The 21349-nt window shown below is 40.4% G+C and overlaps 1 protein-coding gene across 9 annotated transcripts in view; it reads right to left on the minus strand.

The window, feature by feature from the left end:
- Positions 1–21349, minus strand: part of SYNE3 (spectrin repeat containing nuclear envelope family member 3) — a 65773-nt gene that overhangs the window by 24983 nt on the left and 19441 nt on the right. For 8 of the 9 annotated variants that reach the window (XM_035539288.2, XM_035539291.2, XM_050711223.1 and 5 more), the window contains 15 exons: positions 20182–20339; positions 17291–17463; positions 16522–16831; positions 11797–11958; positions 10664–11008; positions 9316–9452; positions 7160–7307; positions 6210–6392; positions 5802–5945; positions 4859–4993; positions 3729–3890; positions 2849–3012; positions 1792–1915; positions 1456–1611; positions 696–845 (listed from right to left, as the gene is read on the minus strand). In XM_035539288.2, the coding sequence (XP_035395181.2) occupies positions 696–845; positions 1456–1611; positions 1792–1915; positions 2849–3012; positions 3729–3890; positions 4859–4993; positions 5802–5945; positions 6210–6392; positions 7160–7307; positions 9316–9452; positions 10664–11008; positions 11797–11958; positions 16522–16831; positions 17291–17463; positions 20182–20339 (2651 nt within the window). Of the gene's footprint in view, positions 1–695; positions 846–1455; positions 1612–1791; positions 1916–2848; positions 3135–3728; positions 3891–4858; positions 4994–5801; positions 5946–6209; positions 6393–7159; positions 7308–9315; positions 9453–10663; positions 11009–11796; positions 11959–16521; positions 16832–17290; positions 17464–20181; positions 20340–21349 lie in introns of those variants that run through there. The other variant, XM_050711224.1, reaches the window with a different exon arrangement.

A 21349-nucleotide genomic window follows, 5' to 3' on the forward strand; every position in this document is an offset into this window, starting at 1 on the left:
TCCTTAGTATGTCTTAAATGTAACAACTCTATAAAGTCTTTAAACATTTGGTTCACACATTAAAATATACTGCAGTTGTCCTTTAAAAATACCTGTCCTTATCCCATTCTACATCCTTAGCTCATGAAGACAGTTTCAAAAGGGACATAATAGGACAAGGTCCTCCTGTGTATTGTTACTTTCTGAGTTAGTTCAGTCAGGGGCTATTCTGATCACTGTCTTCTAGTAGGAGAGATGCAAATAATGAACAGTGAATATATTCTTACCACAGGAACTGTTCAAAAAATAATTCAAGAGAACACGTTGCATAGAGAAAGGGCAAAAAAGCTAGAAATCCATTTGCCCAGAACAAGGTATATAACCAAAATACTCACATGCAAAAACCTCACCGTCCCCAGTTGTGTGCATTTTTGACAATGGCCAATTACTGTTCTGTTTGGAACCTTCCACTTTAAGAAATATTCTGAGCATTGCTTATAAAGTGAAAAAAACTAGTGTGCAACTTTTATTTTAATACAAGAAGGTTCATGCTTATGTTTATAAATATATAGCTATATTTGTTCTGTCTTTTATGGCATTTACTAAGGAAGGTTTTAATTAAGCACACATAAGTGTACGGCTGAATTGGGACTAGCAATTTGCAGCAAGCTGAATGAGCAAAGGCAGAGATCAGCAAATTGAGTGCTGTCACCTACCGGCAAACTCATGTACTCTTTCAGTTGAGATTTGTAAAGCATCCATCGGTAACGCAGGTCCTCCAGACCTTCAGAGTCGCCAATGGCAGGATGAAGATGAAGAAGGTCCTCAAAGCGACGCTGACCATCAGGCACACGAGCCTGCAGTTCCTGCAGGCAAAGACAAAGTTACACCAGTAACTCGGAATTCAAGAAGATCTTACTTTTTAAATCTAACACTTTAAAAACCAGTGGTACTAAATCAAACTACTGGGTATTCTGGAACAGCATATTTATTTCTATCCTTGTTTTTTTTTTGTTTTGTTTTGTTTTTGTTTGTTTGTTTTGTTTTGTTTGTTTGTTTGTTTTGGCTTGAATTAATGGTCCACTCATCTGCAGGACCCCTGCAGCTTTGGATATTTTTGTTTCATTTCTTACAGCATGTTTTGTTAGTTCATTCAAACAAATCTAAAACAGTAATGTCAAATACCAAACACTGATTTTAAATCAGCTTCTTTTAATGAACATTGCTGTACCATGCTAGAAATGTTCAGACCAACATCTACAGGTCAGGCTGCTCCTTTCCCTTCTACCACTCTGGCTCTGGCAGATCTTTCTTATTAAGAGCAAAATACTTGTCTTAAAGTCCTGAGCTTACTAGTTTCTCTGTAGCACTGGAGTCTCCTAATGCAGGAAGCGTAAGTTTTTTTGTTTGTTTTTCATTTTTTTTAAGCTTCTTTAAGGAGATGCTTTTATTTCAATCTCTGTCTGGAAAACTAACCTCCAGTTTGTTATGGCGTGCCTTGATTTTCTCTGTGGAAGATGAAGTCGTAGAAAGAATTTTGGACAGTTTGGCATTTTCTCCTTGTAACCACTCTTCAAAGTCATGTAGGAGCTTAAGGTGGCTACTTGTATTTTGTCCTTCTCTTATCCTCTCCTAGGTTACAGAACAACAACAACAACAAAAAAATCCATTACTGTTAAGTCAGATGTTTCTTCTGAAGGCCTGATTGCCAGATCTCAACCTCCAAGCTTATAACCCATAGTATCAAATGAAGCCAATGAAATTGTTCTTGTGAAACTGATAATAAAGGCAGACTCAAAGTCCCCCTCTCACCTGCTTATGGTTGGGATCTAAAAGATGGAATGCAGGTCCAGAGATGTGTCTGCTGTCCACAAATGCTATTTTCTTCTTCTTCTTATCAGCCACTGGTCTATTTAACCGCCACCTTTTGAGAAGACTTGAAAACACAAAATCAAAGGTATCAGTGCAGTGAGACATCTGACAGTGAGATGCACACATTTTGACTGGGGTATGGGGGACATCTCTAGTGAAATAACACTATTACAATTTATTAATATTACAGTTATTTCCAACATCTTTTTAACAAAATAAGATAGGGTTGTCTCAAAGCAGCACCAGTCCTCTAGTTCTAAAATTTTCATTTGAGTGTTTTGTTTTCCTTCACTGGGTGGAGTGAGTGTCCAAAAAATATACTTCCTTGACAATACATCTCCCAGTCTGGAAACAGCAAGAAGTAAAATTAGGCCTTCCTCAATTTAGGTCATTTTTATGCTTATCCTGTCACTACGTATGAATACACACACACACTCACAAGTAGCACAGTATTAAATTTTAATACGGACTAACAGGCCTGAACAGCAGTTTGACATTGCACAGTGAGGGCAAAACAAATAAGTCCACATTTGCCAGCTAAGGGAGGGTTTTAGCTCTGCTTGGACTCTTGCAGGTTTGCAAAAGTCACAAGCTATCACAGACATAGCCTCCTTTGAGGTATCTCTGGACCAGACAGCAAAGAGAATGGGCAGGTGAGGAACAACAGCAGAAATCACCCGATCTATGTCCTATTTCCTTTGGCATGGACTGCTGGACAAGGGTGAGCCAGACCCTAAGGAGGCACTGCCTGCTCCAAGCATGAAAAAAGGCAGCTTCAGAGACTACTCTGGTCCTTGGATTTTCTAAAATGATTTTCTTCAAAGTTGTGATTTCCAACTTACAAACAATGAAATAAAATCTCATCCTGCTTTCCAGCACTGTGACATAGTTGTTCACTTTTATAGCACAGAGCATAAGGCACCAAGTATTTCTGGTCATACAGCAGTGAGGAGCAGACCCTTGAAGGGACTTGAGGAAAACATACACAAACACTTACCCAGTTGCCATTTCTTTCAGTGATCTCCAAGACTCCTTCAGCTGATCCAGCTCAGCCTGGACATAGGCAGTCTCCTCTGGGGAAGAATTCTCCATGACCAGCTGGCCATGAGCTTCTACAAGGTGCAGCTGGATCTCCTTATCTGGTAACTCTGCTAGCCATCTCTGAAACGCACAGCCCTTACAGTTACTTCTAGGTATCCTGGGTAAAGCAGAGGCTATGTCAGACTGAAGGCCATGTTCAGTCCAGGACTATGCTGGTTCTGTTGGCACTAGCTAGAACATACCTAGCGGGAAAAAAGATATTCTGAGGATTCTTGCAAAAAGCCAACATAAGTCAAAGAGCTGATGGCAAAACTTAAAGGGCCTAAGCTGTCAGTGCATCCCTTCTGTAGCCTTCCCTTGAGATATTTTAGTTTCCCATATGAAGATAAAGGCTGCCAGCTAAGGTAAGCTGGCAGAGTGAATCTAGCATGCAAAATACTGCTACATAGGGAAAAAACAAAAAAACAAAAAACCACAACTGTGGAATTGCTTGGTTCAACACAGTATAAGGATAGCTAACATGGTAATGTTCAATGTATTGATGCATACATACAGACAAAAATAGGTATAACATTTCAAAACCACTAGTCCTTTGATAAAAATTTATCCATTTCTACAGTTCTTTGTCTATTTCTCACTGTTCTTGTCTTGTACCTAGTTCCATCTCCCACAGCACGGGGCAAAGCAGGGAGGCAGCAGCAGCAAAAGTTATCTCAGGAAGAACAAACATCACCACTCTCCTCAGCTTAGAGCCCCTTGCTATAAAACCCCTTCTCATAATGTCTGAATGTTACTTATTCACTTTGCAGCATCTTACACTAAGATGCCTTTCTCACCTCGAGGTCTGCCATCCTGCTCTCAGTGATCTGCTTTCCATCAGCACCTTGGTAGGAGCCGATCTTCTCTGTGGTTGCTGTGATCCACTGCTCGAGGTCAGAGAGTTTGTCATTAAATGCCCAGTGCTTCTGAACATGCTCTTCAGTCTGCTGGATCATCATCTGCAAATGATAAAAATATGTCAGCAATAGAACACAGACAAAAAGCACTTTTACTGCTAGATCTAATGCTGTGAGTGCTAACACAGAATCTCATGGGCAGAAAGGACACAAACAGCTGTTAACGAGACACATAAGGCTTTTAGTACCAGTTATGTAGAAGACACCTAAAAGCTCGTGCAGATCTGAATTCAACCACACGGGGGCATTAAGCACTAGCATAGCTCCTTTTTTTTTCAGCTGAAACAGAATAAAGGATATGATTTTTTTTATACCTCAATCAATATTAAATACATCTTTTACTATTTGAAACAGAAATGACTGTATAGACTTTTTTTTTCCTCAAAAGTCCAGTTCAATGATAAATGAAACGTTCAGATTGAAACTAAAATTCAACAGTGCATATTAGGATAACACTTTATTACACGTAATTTTACAGTGCTCTGCATAACTAAGGTCATTTCATAAGCTCTTCCTCTGAGACTGTTTTGAAAGGTCGTTTTATAACTACATTTACAAGCTACAGAAAGTCTCAGGTCAAAACTAGTACTTGTGAAAGTGCAACACTTATCAACTTTCAGGTCACAAAGCTACACAAGAAAAAACAGTTGGTTTAGTACTACAGCTCTGTCTAGGAATCCATAAACAAGTCCAAGCACCTCCATGATAATGTAACTATCAGATCTATTTGTCAGAAATCTCAGACCTGCTCCAGAAATAATTTATCTATATGAAAAAATACATGTGGAAGGTAGTCTGTGCCAAAGGGAAATTACATTACAGATAACCAGAGAATCCTGGAAGAGTTATCAAAGTCATAAGAATGTAGTGCCTTCTTCACCTGAAATGAACATATCTGTCTTTCGTAGCTTATAATCTCATATGCTCAAAGATTTTATGTATTTATTTCTTTATTTTAAATGGGGCAACTGGTAACTCCTCCTGCAACTAAAAACTCTTCTGTACGTTACCTCCAGTGATCTCTTCAGGGCCTGAGCATCAGATAAAAGTTGATTCATTTCATGCCTGTGTGTTGTGTTTGACTGAACCAGCTTCTCTACCTCTTCCATTTGAATTGCAAGCTCTGCCAAGTCATCTTGGATCATCTGCAGTGGAAAAGACAGACTGTGTAAAGGCTATGTGCTAGATGTGGTGTGGCCCTTTACCAAACATTCACTAAAGCAAATTTCAGTTGAGAGTGTGAGGGAACCAAAAACAAAAAAAAAAGGCATTAAGAAAATTAATTGTTTGTTTGATGTCTAGAAGTAAATAGTTCTGAAAGAAACGGTTGGATGTTCTTACATGTTGCCTCTTGATAACAAAGACAACAAGATGCTGAGAAGCTGCCAGAGGACACATAATACAATCAGGTAAGTACTGACAATTTTACAGTCACCAAAGGTGAAATGGCATAGTATATCTGAATCACCATAGGTCACCATGGCCAAAAGGAAGATTCATGCTCCCTCTCTTTTCCCTTTCAACTCTTCTCTCCCCTTTTCCAGCTATCTAGTCCCACTGAGCATGTTGGACCCTTTGCTGAACCAGTTCAAAACATTAAACAGATGGAAAATTATAATATTTTTTCCAATGGTTATTATTTTCCCTATCTTAGCCAGCCAAATTAGCACTTGGTGTAAATCGGGCAAGTGTCAAAGCTGTGAGAAGGTAAACAGCAGGAAGAAGTGATGTGAAGGGAGGTGAGACAATGAAAACTTCCTGCTTATGAAGGGAGTTAGACTGGTTCAGTTTATCTTAGTTTCATTCTCAGTGGTTAGCAGCAGGATACATTCTCTTTGGTGAAAAAAAATAGCTCAATTTAGGGGAAACAGTCCTGAATTTCTAACACTAATAAAACATGACCAGGAGCACAATTAACTGAGGATATCATGGTCAAGCATTGCTGTAAAGTACCTGGAGTCTCTGGAGTTGTGTCTTTTTACCCAAGAGGTTTGTCTGTGGTTCATTCTCCAGATCTAATTTGGCTTTGATGGCAGATAATTTCTTCTGCAATGGTGCAAAACCAGCGTCGAAGTCCTTATGTTGCGATATCAAATTCTAGGAGGAGAAAGAAGAAAAAAAATCAGCATTCAGTGTACATCCCTTGGCATTATCTTTGTTAATGTCCATTTCATACTCAGAACAAATACTATGCCACACTATGCAACAGGCCATAAATTTATTTGAATATTTGATTAGCCTAGGAAAATAGATTGGGCACAACTGGTTCATACTAAATTTATTTCTATAAAACTGGCTTAGTAAAAAATTGATCATCATCTTTGTCACAGGCAAAGTCTGCATATGGGCTTTGAAGCTCACCTGGAGTTTGCTTTTGGTTTGTAACAGACTTTTGTGTAGTATTTCTCTCTCCTTCGAAGCTTCAGCTACTTCTGCTAGGAAAGATTTAGCTTTTTCCTCACCAAGGATATTGTTTAGCAAATCTTTCTTCAGCTGTAATGTCATCAACTTTTCTTTGAACTGGGAGCTTTCAGCTAGAGCAACCTAAAGGAAAAACAATTTTTCCAGTGGAATCATAATAAACAAACAAACAAAAAATAATAACATAACTGTATTATTCTCACACAAGTCACACAACCAAAGCAGTATGACAAATTCAGGTAAAAACAGCATGCTGGGCCGACAAGGGGTAACAGAAGGTACCTGGACAGTGCCCAGTTAAAGGAAAAGTCTTCCTGATAATGTTAGAAGCATCAAGGCTGCATCCATTTTGTGAACAGAAATAGAGGAAAGCTGAACTATGGAAAGAGTTGTCTGTGCAGAGGAGAGGCCTAAACAACCAACAGAAAGGACAGCTTGAATGCTCATCCCAAGGGTAAACTCCATCCCTGTTCACAGACACATCTATTCTAGAGATTACAGGGATGACAAAGTAACAAACGCACCTTTCCGGGTGCATGCAGAAATCATGCATTTTAATCCCACAACTACATTACTACATGCTCATTACAGAGTCCACAGACTTCCTGTCCAGGGAGATTTGGGTTAAGGCTAAACAGTATTATCAACATTGTTAAAGACACCTAGCACTTCAGTCTATTCAGTTGACAACTCCAATTAACCAGGGAAGGGCAGAAAGTAAGACATTTTGCTACAGCTCGAGTTGAACTCTGTGCTGTGGGGTTTCATATCGTACAGGAAAGACCCTTCCAGCTGCTGCTGGTTGGCAGCTGTACACAGGCAGCTGCTGGCATAGCTTGGACAAACACATACCAAGTATCAGTTTCTGAATTTAGTAACAGGTTTACTACCTCAATCTGAGCCAGCAACGGCTCTGGAGACTCCAGGAGCATCTGGATGGAAGGCTTCCATTGTTCAAAATCTTGCAGGGGATTTTGGAAAAGTTTCCTCAGTTGAGTTTCCGTGTCGGTACTCATTTTAGATGTCTTCCCTCTAACACTGCAAGGATAAAGTGACAGCTGAGAGAAAAATTACAAAGAAATCCAAGTCCAAATATCCCATTCATCAAGGCATGAATTAACACAACCTTTGGGTGTAAACCATAAGCAAAACAAAAGCCTCAGCCTTTTTTACTGTCTGAGCCTGGTGTTACATACTCACAGCTGTTCTGTCAATCAGAAAGGTCTGACAAAACTTCATTTAGATGCCCCAAGACACATTTTTCTTTTGTACAACTGTGTATCAGGAACTACTTCATGTTTTTAGCAGTCAGTCATTTCCCCTTGTATGCCATCTTTCTTGGCTGATATCAGCAGCACAATTTACCAAATTATATTACCAGAGCAGTCTCATTGACTTTTTGGAGGAACAAGCCAAGAGTATCTAGAATTTAACTGCAGTTGTCTGTAGTTTTACATATAAAAATTGTATTAAGAAAACTGTGATCACCCTAACTTACTTATAACAAAAGGAAAATACATAATCATTTTTTGTCTTCAGATATAGATTTTTAAAATTTTGCAGAACCACATTTGCAGAAGCTCTTGTATTTATATACATTTATATATATGGTTCTGGAAGAATATAAACATATATATATATAAATATATATATATGTATACACATACCTACCTACCTCTGTGTGCGTGTATGTGCATATATATATAAAACTAAATCAGCACACATTTATTTAGTATCCAGGCTTCTCTTACAAAGGCTTATCCAAGATACAGCTGAGTAACAAGGCCTAGCAGAGACACACCCCATGCAGCTTCCTCCTGTTTTTCTAAGCTTTCCTGACTTCCCAGTTTTCTGAGTCCTATTTGACATGGCAGAATGCAGCACAAACTGCGTGTGCATATGGGAACCGTATCCCGAGAATTCACGGGATAAGTAGTCAAGAACAATGCCACAGGCTTCCAAGGTACTCATGATTAATTCTGCCTGTCTATAAAAACAGAGAGAATAATCTTACTCGTGTCACCGGGACGTTACAAAGCTAAACAAAGACAAGTTTTTAGAAGCTGAAAGCTCCGCAAAAGGAAAGCACTGACATTACATGTCCCTTGTCATTTGCTCTGCTGCCCCTGCCAGGCTCAGCGTGAAGCTGCCAGACTTTGCGAAGAAGCTTTGGAAAGAAGCTGGAGAAAGAGCAGCTGCCATTTTCTACTCAGACGCAAGTTCTGCTTTCTCCGCTTTTTTTTTTGACATCATCTACTTGCTAGTTTTTAAACTGAAATCCTTTTCCATATCCCTCCCAGCTAGGCAGCATACTCTGCACTGGACAGAGGAAAATAAGCTTGTATACAGCAAAAAAAACCACGAGACGACAAAAACTGACCTTTCTTTTCCCTCAAAAAAATGATCCTTTCTTCTAGTTTGCAAAATTTGCTGCAGCTTCTTTACTTCCTGATTCCAGGCAGCCTGGAAACGGAAACACTGAAGTCTAGGGAGAGGCTAAACTTTCAGAGTTTCCAACCCAAGGCAAGTTCAGAACAGGAATCATGCATACATGCAGTCAGGAAAAGGGGAATAAACTCTGCCAAGTAATTGCTAAGGCCGATGAGTCATCACAGCAGACTCAAAAAGGAAGGGCCATAATTCTTCTGAACCGTTTACTACTACAGCTTCTGTCCTGATTTTCTAGTTGCTGTCATGAAAGGCAAGCAAAGTACATGAATTATTATTATACAAGACTAAGAAGATCAAATTAGCTGCCAACAATCTAATTTTCTTCGAACCGTACACAACATCAATGACACAAGATCACTGCCTGAAAACTTCCAGAAACCTACAACTCCTAGCAAATGGCTAAAATTACAGGCTTATTGAAATGTGGAGGCAGATGTAATTAGGAAAAAATGAAAAAAGAAAAAAAAAAGGAAAAAAAACCTTCTTTTCCACCTGTCACCTACAATTATATGTCTTTCTTTTTTACTAGGCTCCTCTCAATCCCTTCAATGCCTGAGAGATTGCTCCCCCCCTCCAGAGTCAGACTTCTCTCTACCTTTGATAGTCCCGTATGGCAGAGACAACACTCTCAGCGTGTGGCTGCACATCTTGGGAAAACTGTAGCAGATCCTTAAGCTGAGCCTTCAGCCTCTCAATCGTTGACTCTTCTGCAGCCAGAACTGCTCTTGTTGCCTTAATCACAAAAATAACAAACAGGTCACACCATATGTACTGTGTGGAACATGAAATGAAGTGCTAAGGCTGTCTCTCGAGGTATTCACATTGCTAACCAAAACTCCCCTTTCTGATGCCTTTTCTCCTGGCTGTAATGAATATGAAATTTGATAAAGTAGAAATTATTCTCAGGAACTGTTTTGTTCCTGCAGGTGCTCTCTGCTCTCCTCACTCTCTGCCCCACTGCCTACCCTCTGGCATCTGATCTGCAGGGTTTGCTGTTTGAACAGTGAATCACAGCTAGACCCAGTTTCAGTTCACTGATTGCACTATATAACAAGATGCATATCTGGAATAATCTTAACCACCTCTGTTTGCAGGAACAGATCTTTCTGAAACATCCATAAATATAGAGCTTAATTCTATGCTGATGTAAGGAAACTAAAACAACAAAAAAATGTAGCTGTAACTGGATCGAACTGATCTGTATTTAGTGGATTTTTTTTTTTTTTTACGTATAATTTTCCCCATCTAGTCCTGCTGACTTCTAGACATATGAATAGCTACGGAAAGTATTTTGGAAAGAGATGATAAATGCAAAACCAACCTTTTAAGAGGAAATGACTGGTAAAGATCCTTATGTACTTCATGTGCAAATAACTTTTTGCACTCCTTTTTCCAACAGATTGATTTTGCTGTAAATACTGGATTATTACAAATGTGGGACTTCTTTTAAAAAATAGATGTGTTTGATGGTAGGGGAATACATGTATCCACCTTACACAGATGAAGGATATAACATAAAAATGGCCTTCCAAAACCCCCCAAAGCATGTGTACTTGTAGGGACACATTTGTATGTATATGAACGAATGTATATATTTGTATATGCAGTGAGGCATTATTTTTCCTACTTCTTTATAAGTAGAGCAAATTGTGTTGTGTGTTCTGTATTGTTCTCCTTTTGCATATTTTCCCTATGAACTCAAAATACAAAACTCCAAATCATCTTCCAGTCCTCCTCCCCACTGTGAAGAGTGAGATAAAGGTTAGAGTAGTTGATTCCATGGTTGGTATTCACACTTCTGTCAGTCTGTTTCATATACACTACTACTCTTTCCTTATCACCTCTAAACAATGGCGCAGGCAGCTGGATGTGACTGTGTGTGTTCAATCTATGACTGCATTTGATACCTGCTATTGTTAAGCATTCAAAGGACAGCAACTTACATTGCATTTTCTCCACTGAGCTACAAACTCATCTTCAGTCTTTTCCCTTTCCCCAGTGTTCAGGTCATTTTCTAGTTTCTGTAGGTCTTTTTTGAATTCCTGGATATCTGCTTCTAATTGTCTGGCTTGGGACTTGTAGGCACTTTCTGACTGTTGGATCTTGAGCAATCTTTCCTCCTCCTCACTGCTCAGCAGTTTCAACTTCTCCAAGGCTTTTTTCAGCTCTTCGAGTTCATCCTTCATTCTCTCAGCTCCCAATGGGGAGGTATTCTGAATCACCTCTACACATTGATTTTCAAGGTGCTTCCATTTCTTCCCACCACTCTTGATGGCTTTGGTAATTTCCTGCAGAAAGAAGTTACATAAACATTAGCTGTAGGAATTGGAAACTAGGGAAAAGGTAAAAGCAGTAGGAAAACTAGACCACTTCTCCTAGTTGTACATATTTTCTTCTTCACTTCTTATTTCAAGTTTGGTATGCTTTTTTTCAAGTGACCAGAAGCCCGGGTTGGTCATCTGACTGCCTTCTGCGTAATACTACCTGCCATAATTCTGAAAATATTGGCTTGATTTTCAGAAATGCTTGTCATCTGAGGTCCCTGATGGAGAAAACAGGAGCTGCAGGCAAACAAATCTATGAGATTTAAAGCTGAACAGTTTAAGCCGTGGTATTAAAATATTAAAAACTGTTCTCAAAATTGTTATTTTTATCACCAGCTCTAAACGCTCAAGACCTGTGTGCCTTCAGGCTCTATTTGGAACATATTTACCAAATATAATTTCACTTAAAGTTTAAAAGGGCAAGATACTCAAAGAATCACATAACTGTGGAAGAGCTGGCTTTAAGGAAAACAAAACAAAACAAAAAACACGACCACAAAACAAAACAAAACAAAACAAACAAACAAAAAACACAAAACAAACCAGCCTGCAACTCCTGATACCATCAGGAGAACCATATATACTAATGATTTTCAGACCTGCAATAACACTTCACCAACATTACAACAACTACCACCTTATTTTGTTTGTGTAATTCTTTTCTTAAGTACATCCTTGTGGTTTGAGAAACATATAAAAGTATGGAGAACACACAGTCCTGCTTCATTGTCAGAATTATTTCATTTAAGGACCTTCAGTGCCTTTAGCTTGTCCTCTGCTGAAGACTTGGTTGCTTCCCCAATGCAGGAGTTTAATCTTTCTGTCACACCATTCAGCCACGATTGAAACTGGTTGACGTTAGCGCTGTACCGCTCGTGCTCGTTGGTTATCTTTTCAAGCAGTTTCACTCTGCTCTGTAACAAGAGACATCAGAAGCAGTGAGGACGGTGCTTATCTGGCTCTTTTTCCTTTAAACTGTAACACAGAATTTATAAACAAGAGCCCCTTTCCATGAGCCCCAATAGCACTTGGCCTGCAGAGGAATTCATGGTTCATCTCAAGAAGCAGGACACGAGGGTGCATAAAGACTTGTCCCAGTTGTCCTGTAGGGTCTCAGTGCCTTGTCCCCCAGCAGACAAACTGCAAGGTCTTCTCTGGTGATCTCCTAGCCTCCCCTTTCCAAAATTTCCGATTCTCTCATTAGAAAAAGAGAAGAGACAGAAGTCCATTTCTGGTTAGGACTTTGGGGGACAAGCAGAAATGATCCTCATGCCAGTTAAAAATAAAGTTGAGCACACAACACATTAACTTTATTGATCTGTCAAAATGAGAATCAGAGAAATCATGCTATAGACACACAAATTATTTCAGTGATCATTATTTAAACAGGCTGCAAAGAAAGTGTCCATCACCTTCAAAATAACCCTAGAAATCATGTAGCCCAGGAATATAATAATATAATATAACAATATTTTTTTTTTATTTTTTATTTTTTTCCCCCACTGTTTGCAGATCACAAACCATGCTCTGGTGCTAGTGCAGAGCCTGGAAGAAAAATTAAGTCTATGGGAAGCAGGCTTGATTTTCTCCGTGTATCCAGAAAACAATAATCCCCGAACTTAGAGGGGCCTGAACTTCAGGAGTTGCTCCCCACTGATCCAGCCTGGCACCACTCACAGGGCAGAATCACATCACTCAGTCTATCCTTCCTTGTCAGCTGAGGTTTTGTGTTTGCCGAAGGATATTTTACATGAATCATAAGTAATCTTGTTCTGTTGTTTCACTAATATAATATCCAACCAAGTACTATTTCCTACAAATCAGATTGATTTTTTCTTGCCCTTCAGCAGCTGGCATGAAACACAATTGTGTTACGCTATGGGGAAAAAAAAAGCCCTCTGTGGAATACACTTGGTGCTTGTAGCAGCACCCTTGACAGGCTGTGCTGTCATTGACAGTAGGGTGAGTTTCATTTTGTGTAATATGGAATTTGGAGTGGTGGTCCCACTGGGCCTTTGCCCTTAACCTTGGGACAGGTTATGGCCACGGCGCAGCACAAAGCTGCCACTCTGCAGCTGGCAGCACAGCTCTCTCTTTTTCACGCTGACTTCTCATCTCTGCTGACGTATGCAAGCACAGGTGTGGGTGACAGACCAAAAAGCAGAATTATGACTACAGACTTCTGTGGCTGAGATGTATCCAGCAAAACTCTGCACCCGTTTGCTGTGTCCCCTTGCCTTGATTCTCAAGTCTGCAGAGGTGCATGGAGGTTAAACTTTGGCCTGAGTTAGGGACCTGAGGAATGCAATCGTTATAGTGGTGTGTTGGGTCCAAACATCAAACTGAAGTACGTGAGCCCGAGCTTATTGTTTCCAGGGAATTAGGCTAATTCAGATAGAAGCCCCAAATGAACCAGAATAACAAAGCAGAGCTATTATTAAACTCAAAGGCCTGGTGATAACATATAGAGGGTTAAAAGGGAAGTAGAAATGACCCACCCTGGCATAGGCTATTCAGTCAAAACAAAGGAGTGCACGGTCCATAAGGAAGAGATGGCACATACGTGGACAGACTGTGCTAGCTGTCAAGCAAAAGGCTAACAAAAACTGGCTGAAGTCCCCCCACCAAGATGTTAGGCAGGGAAATAATGGGGAAAATGATGGGAAAAGTAACATCACTTGCTTCTGTTAGATTAGCTGTTTGGGGAGTAGGGCAGCGTTAAACTCCATCTCCACATGCACATGGTTAACGTGAGGAGACATATTCAGCAAGGACTTGGCCCTGGAAAGAATGAGAGCATGACAGGAAGAGAATGGGTCCACCATGGGCTGCAAGAGGAAGAAATGTGTCTGGGCAGGATCCGCTCAGCCCTGGGTACTCACAGAGGGTGGACGGAGCCATAGGAAACACTTTCCCCTAAGGTCCCCTTACAGTCAGCAAAGGCAAACAAGCCTCCTCTGGAAGGCAATTTAGAGCATATAAAGGAAGTTCCTGCTCTAAATCCCTCTCCCAGACTGAGTACAGAAAGCTCCTGTAGCCCCTCCTGCTGCTTTCAGTCTTAGTAGCTCTGAGGTACAAGAGAGCTGGCATTATAAATATCTAGGCTTGAGTTAAAAGAGACAACATGGATAAAAAGCAGTGTGTTCAGACATATTTGATATATTTGACTAACTACCTTTTCTTATCATCTTCAGTCATAATTTATGCTAAATCCCACAACCATCTACATCTGCATATTGATATTTTATCTGGCAAGGGAAAGCACTTAGGGAATGGCTTCCACATCTAAAAATATCCCTGTTGATGTAATTAAAAGAAAATGATCATGTTTAAAATTTGGAAATAAGGGCACGTTAGCACTACGAGGAGGGAAAAAAAAAAAATGTTTACTCAAACCAGAAAAGCAAAGCAATGTCACAAGAAAACCATTAAACTGTTTAATAATCTTTGTCCAAGAGCTTGTATTCGATAGGGCTGGACAACTGCACGAGATCTAAAAATGCTCTTCAACACAAGTGTAATCTACAGATCCCAGGATTCCTCCTGTGGCAGGCAGCTCAGGCATTCAGCTGGCATCTGCAATTCACATTTAGCCTGGCCTCTCATCATGTGAGGGGCTGAAACAATCGCCTTACAACTCCTGTGTCTCTTTCATTCATTCCTCTCTCCTGGTGGAAGAGGTGGCAGGGCTTCCTTAACTATTGTTCTGCTTTCCAACGTGCCTTTAATCTTGGCATTACCTAATGAACTCCACATTTACCTCAGCTGCAAAATCCGAGTCTTCCCAACCCCCTTCTTTATTTCATACCTCCTGAAAGGGATTTCTTAGCTGGATTTTCTCACCCCATCTTTCTGTGAAATGTGGTATTTGTAACCAATGCCAAAGAAAAGCTTTTTTCTGGCTGGAGACATAAAAACATATTTTATCTACTGTGAGACACTTCCTGATCTCATTTACACCAGCATGTTTCCAAGTCAGTCAGAGAAATTACACTATGTAAAACCAGTCTCAGAGAGGTCACATTCAGGCTCTGAGTACTCAAATCACTTGTTTGAAAGAATGGCCTTATTAAAATGTCTAATGACTGTCTCCTGCTTCCAAGCCAAACACAAATCTTGGTTAGGAGGGACTGAATGAGAATTTTAAATGGCAATCTAGATAGAGAACACCTGAATTCCAAGAAACCTTCTTATTCATAAAACCAATTGCCTCATAATGAAGAGACAGACCTTTAAATATAAATAATCAACATTGAGTTGCAAGTCTGTTGGTGGTTTTACAGCCTCTCTGCAGCAGCTGCAGATACAAAATTTCTTAATACTCTGTTTTCTAGAGAGACTTGCCAGCTGTTTTTTCTTTTTTTCTTTTTTTTTTCCTGTTTTTAATTTTTTAAACAGAAAAAGTATCTATAGAGCAAGCAGAGTAAATGGTGTGAGCACCCCAATGTTGTTCTTCCAGTGTGATCCAAAACTAACCTTTGTTACAACAGCAGCCAGGGAGGGATAGCATACATTGCTCCAGCTCCGGACTGGGTTGTGATGTGGGAACAAATAGAAGGCAACACTATGTCAGGGCCAGATAGAGCAAATGAGATGGAAATTATTTGTATTTGCATCACTTAAATCCAGCCCGTGGGTTTGCTGGAAGCAACTATGAGGCACAAATTAGATTTTAAGAAGCTCTATATGCTATATGAGTTTATATTTCAAATATTCTTTTGAGTATTTCTATTGATATGAGTTAGGAAGCAACTGAACTCTTCTGTCCACTTGCAAGTCTCTGCCCCTTAGCTGTGCCACATGGTCCAATCCTGTCTTTATCCTAGTTTCTTTACCCAGGAACAGGGTCAAAGGAAATCACTGGCACTGAAAGATGAATTACAGCATTTTATACCAGCCTAATAACTGGTTAAGCTGGAAGATTAGCATCAAGCACAAATTAGTATTTGTGTTTAGTGGAGCTCAGATACTGGGACTGGCCAGCTGAGTTCAGTGTCGGGCTGCAGATGACTCCATCTCAGTGCTTCCCAGTTCTACAGGTAGAGAGTGCAGCTCTGGATCTGAAACCAATTCAACAACCACCAACTAGTGCGCAAGCTCGTGATATTTCCTGGCCCTGTGAATGCATACTTTGCACCAGGCAAAAAGATCAGTGATGCCCCAAAAATGCCCCAAGAGATAAGGAGCACTTCAAACTTTACATAAACCTAAACCAGTGTTGACCAGATCACAGCAAGCAGCTTACAATCACTTTACAACAACATACTGTAAAGTACAGCATGAGAGCATCCCAATTAACAGCTTATTTCGGGACACGATGACTGTTACAACCAGCTCACTGACTGAAACAAAAGGGATCCTCAGCTCTGCTTCTTTTTGCAGTCGTACCAGGTAAGTCCACTAGTCAAGAAACACAGATAGTAAATGATACTGTATATTGATGAAATCTGAACACCTCTCATTGTTAATAGGTGTACCTGAGCTTCTTCCCTGATTCCTTCATATTCCACCCTCATTTTCTTCTGAACATCCTCATCAACGCTGGGATCACCTATCCTGTTGAACAAGGAAGCAGCTTCTTCCAGCAGCCTTTCCAGCAAGACCGACTGATTTAAGACATCATTCAGCAGAACCTGAGCGTGGCTCAGCTGCCACTGCTTCTCCTTTAAGCCAAGCTGCAACTCAATGTCAGGCTCCAAGGTCACCCTCATGTTGTGAATCCATGCGTAAAACTCATCCTGGGCTTTCAGGTACTCACTCCAGTGCAGCCAGACCCATTCAATGCGGCTGTTGGGGAGAGCAAGAGAGATGAGTTAAATGAAATCATGGTGGGACCAGTGGAAACTGGCAAGCTCAAAAGGCATTCAAAGAAAAAATGCTGAGAGCCTTGTCCTTTAAGATGTTCTGATTTCAGAAGGTCACAATTTACTTCCCAGGTCCTCCCTACTCTGTGGAGGAAATATCCTGTACAAGGAAGGTATCTATGCCTGGCAAAATTCATCGTCCAAATCCGTGAGATGGGCTGGCTATGAAGGGAGAGTGAGCTGACTTTCCACCAACTCTCTGCTACTACTACTGCCCAACTACTACTACTGCCCTCCAAACCCCCAAACGCTCGTGGATTAGTAGTGACTGCTACCTGCAATCCAGGCAGAAGACAGAGGCAGAATCACTTTACAAAAGCACTGGATGAAATAACTTGCTTCAACCCAAAAATCAGCCTTGTGCATAGTACACTCGTCTTACCTGTGACAGTGAGTGATGTATATGGCTGTCTCTTCCCACAAGGCTTTAATGTGTCTCAATTTAGATAATACTTCGCGCTTCTTATCCTCACTGATGCTACGAAGAGCAGCATCTGCCTTCACAAGAATCAAGTCCATTTTCAAGCTGCCTTCTGGTTCCAGAGCACATATTTTCTGTGAGAAAAACAAATGAGACTGAAAATTTGAAAAGAAAGCAAGCATAATTGATGAAATTTAACTTTTGCTTTTTCTAGGAATCCTATAGTCCCTGCTGCAAAGCTTTTCCTGAGTGGAAAGTAAGAAATTTTCTTCAGATTTGTTTTTTCTTAACCATCCTAAAGGACTGAATTGAACTGAAAACCATGTAGGAATTGAAAAACATTTTGTTAGCTAAAAAGTAGCAATCTCGACATCTCCATTCTAAGCTGTACTATAAGACATCATGAAGTGTATTCAAAAGGCCTCCTATTGCAAATAAAGGTTGGCTCAGAAAACAAACCAAGAGAAGCTAACTAGTGGAATTTCCTGTCTGCTACCAAATTTTGCTTTGACCCTAAATTGCTAAGTTATGAATTGCTGAAAAAATGTATCTTGCACAAATCAGAAAGCCAGGGACTGAAAGTTAAGCCATCTAATCTGAAACAAACTCTCTTTCTTTACCTGAACACAGAAAATTAGCACAACTTGTGTACAATATTGCAGAATAACTATGTCCAAACTTGGATGCCAGCTTTTAGCACTATTTTATCCAATCCTCTGATACCATTGGATTGGCTTTTCCTGCTGTTCTTCCACAAACTCCTGGCACACTGCAGGCTCTCCAGTTTGAAGGAAAAGGCTTCTGTTCTGAAAACACGGAGAGGTTCAAACTTAGCAGCTACTTTTGGAAAGATAAGGCCCATGGGATTTGTTCAAAGGAAAAAAAAATAAACCAAGTCTGTTATTGCAAAGGTGAGACCAAATCACAGGCCTTTGAACTTCCAGTCTCACATTCTGGGAAAAGACTGCTCTTGCATGAACACAGCACATCTGCATGTTACTTACGAGCAGGTGTTTCGACCAACTATGTGATTAAAATAATCCAAGAAAGCAGGTCAAAGGGTAGGCTAGGAAAAGAAAATAAAAGCCACATCTCTCACCCAACAGGAAAAATTTAGAGGAAAGCTGTGTTCAAAGCCTGACATTTTTCCAGCACTTGAAGTGAAAGCAAACAACAGCCAGAGAGAAAGCAGTGGCTGTACAGGCATTTTTCAAATCTGTTTAAATGATTGCTATCGTTGGCTGACATTTTCATTAATAAATTAACAGAAAGTAAACCACAGGAAGGAAGCATGAAAAAAAATGCAAGCCAGATGCAAAAAAGGAACTGAAAAATGATGACAGGATTTAAAAACAGCCAATAGGTGAAGCGGTGAACACATCGTGAGGAGACAGGCAAGCCAAGCCCACCAGGAAGGCAGGATGAGAGAGCAGGAGGTGGATAACGTACACACAAAGAGAGAATAGAGACTTGTTTGTCTTTAGAATGACGAATTTCTGAAGTCTGAATTAACAAACTCTTCTAACTTGATTTTGTGCAGGTTACAAACTTCCAAATCACACAGAAGTCAACAGGATTCAGTTCAGCCATGTTAAATCACCACAAATGTCTAAGCCTTACATCTCTGCCATGACTGCACCCCCTTTGCCAAACTACCACTCTCCTTACTCAAATTCCTGTGCTTCCCTCATATTCCTGGAGACTGTAGGTGTCAGTTTCCCAGACAAAAGGAAAGAATGAAAATTATTTAAAGGCAGAAATAAATCCATAGCCCATGAGGAAATACTTCAGATTCTCATGACTGACAAATAAATCTAGCCATCATCCATCACTCCATGAAGAGTCTCTAAATTAGGCCAGAGGCAAGATCCAGCCTTCAATGAGCCACAGTTAGGGAAAAAGACCAACGACATTGCTATGCCATTGCGTAAAGTATCTCGCTCTCTGTGTAAGCCTGCTAGGTTTCCTTAGAGCTGTTAAACTTCAGAAGAGGCTGTCCAAACATTAGTAGATACAAAACCAAATACTGTTGGGTAAATAACGATGGAAAAGATTTGGCTGATTGATTTAAAGAACAGACTAGTTAGAATTGAAGGTAATACAAGTACAAAAATAGTTTCAGTGTTAATCACAGAAATGCCACCACTCCCTCTAATCATGAATGCTATTGATGGGACAAACAGGAGCGTTTCATTTTTTGAGATTATAAGAGCAAGATAACATCTAATGAAACTGAAGTTAATGAATGCAAAATCACTGTAAGAGAGCTGGCACAATCTACAATGGGATCTCTGTGAGGGAGTTATATAAGAGATTAAGTCAGAACAGAAAAAATGAAAACATTTGCCTTTTCATTAGATGGATTATGAAGGGGAGCTGTAAAGCCTCTTATTACCAGGTCTTATGGAAAAGGACAAGTAGATTACTCTGGAACAGCCATTACTAGGACACCTGCAATCTTTCTCTACCAGTGTTGGAGTCCTGGAGGAGATGGAACACTGATATCATCCAATTCTCTTGTATGATACCTGACTTTTGCAAGCGGCCACTCGGTCATCTTTTCAGGTCTGAGCATGCTCACAGAAGTGCACAGACATTTTAACCTGCCAAACCTGCCGCTCATCTTCTGAAATAATCTGAAAAGCTTGGAAGCCTGTGATAACAGATTGCTCTCCTCTTTTTCTACAATGGCTGTAAACATTTTGCAGATGGAGAATAAGAAGCCTGTCCACACAGGAACAATGTTCCATCAGCCATGGGTAGCTGAGAGTTCCTTAACAGAAAACTCCAGAGCTCACAGCAATAATTGCAACTGTTAGCATCTCTGACCCATTACATCACTCTTCCCTTACCTCTGTCTCTCTTAGTCTGGCTTCTAGGGCAGATCGAGGTCCCTTGGTGTTGTCATTGATCCTCAGTCTCTCTTGGATGGCCTTCATCCAAGCTTCTGCATTCTCCACGCTACTGTCAAATTCATCCTGTAGCTGCTGAGTCATTGCATTCGAAGAAACTGAAAGGATAAGAAGCAGGAAAGTTATAAGTTTTTAGGTTAAAATCTAAACAGGATTGCATTTAAGGGAATCTAAGGAAGCAAGGGGGGAAAGCTAATGATCATGTGGCTTTCTTTTTAATAATAATACAAAAAATTCACCCATATAGCAGTATTGTGATTCAGTAGAGCACAAAGACAACATTTGCACTGCAACTTCCCCAAACGAAAATCTACCAGGAAACAAAAAAGAAGGCAGGGAGTTGTGGGAGGTTCCATTACAGTAAACAGATTTAATTCAAATCTTTCAAATGAGATGAATCTGGTATTTGTGGTATATTCCAGACAGGCCACAGAAATTATAACCACTGTGTCTCTTCCCAGAGCCTAGTCAGTACAAAACTCTCCTGATGCCCTTCCTAGTTCATGCATGGTGCAGCCGACAGACACCAGACTAGCACAGCACTTGGCACATGCTTAGCTTGGATGCACATAAACCTTTTAAAGCTGGTGAAATCAGCATCAGATGCTTAGATGAAATCAGCATCAGTTAACTTGTTCTGCAGAGACCACAGAGAGGTTATCTGAATGCATGCTCAGTGTCTGGGAAAGATCCACACAATGGGAATCAGCGAGCACCTGCAAAGACAAACCACTAGCAAGCCATCACGTTGGAATCTCAGCACTTACAAATTTCTTCTTTTGCCACCTCTCCTATTCCATAAGAGGCTATCGTGTGCTGCACCAAGCTTCTAATTTTCCCCTCCCTCCTTTGTTCCCCTTCCCAAACAGCAACTGCATGCAATGGTTGCTGGCTCTGTTGATGCATTCTCGTGTCTTCTCTGTTCAGCCTGCAAGCTCTCTGCTGCCCAGATGGCTTACCTTGTGCCTGTGCAACAAGGGAGAGCCATCCTCGGCTAGCCCTTAGGCACTGCCATACTAAACTTGACTAATAAGGACGAATCATAATGAAGCCCCCGAAAGTCAGCTCTACCGAAGTGAACAGAAAGATAACGATAGACATTAAATGG

This window comes from Cygnus atratus, chromosome 5 (genome assembly GCF_013377495.2).
Source record: "Cygnus atratus isolate AKBS03 ecotype Queensland, Australia chromosome 5, CAtr_DNAZoo_HiC_assembly, whole genome shotgun sequence".
In the NCBI taxonomy this organism is placed as follows: Eukaryota; Metazoa; Chordata; class Aves; order Anseriformes; family Anatidae; genus Cygnus; species Cygnus atratus.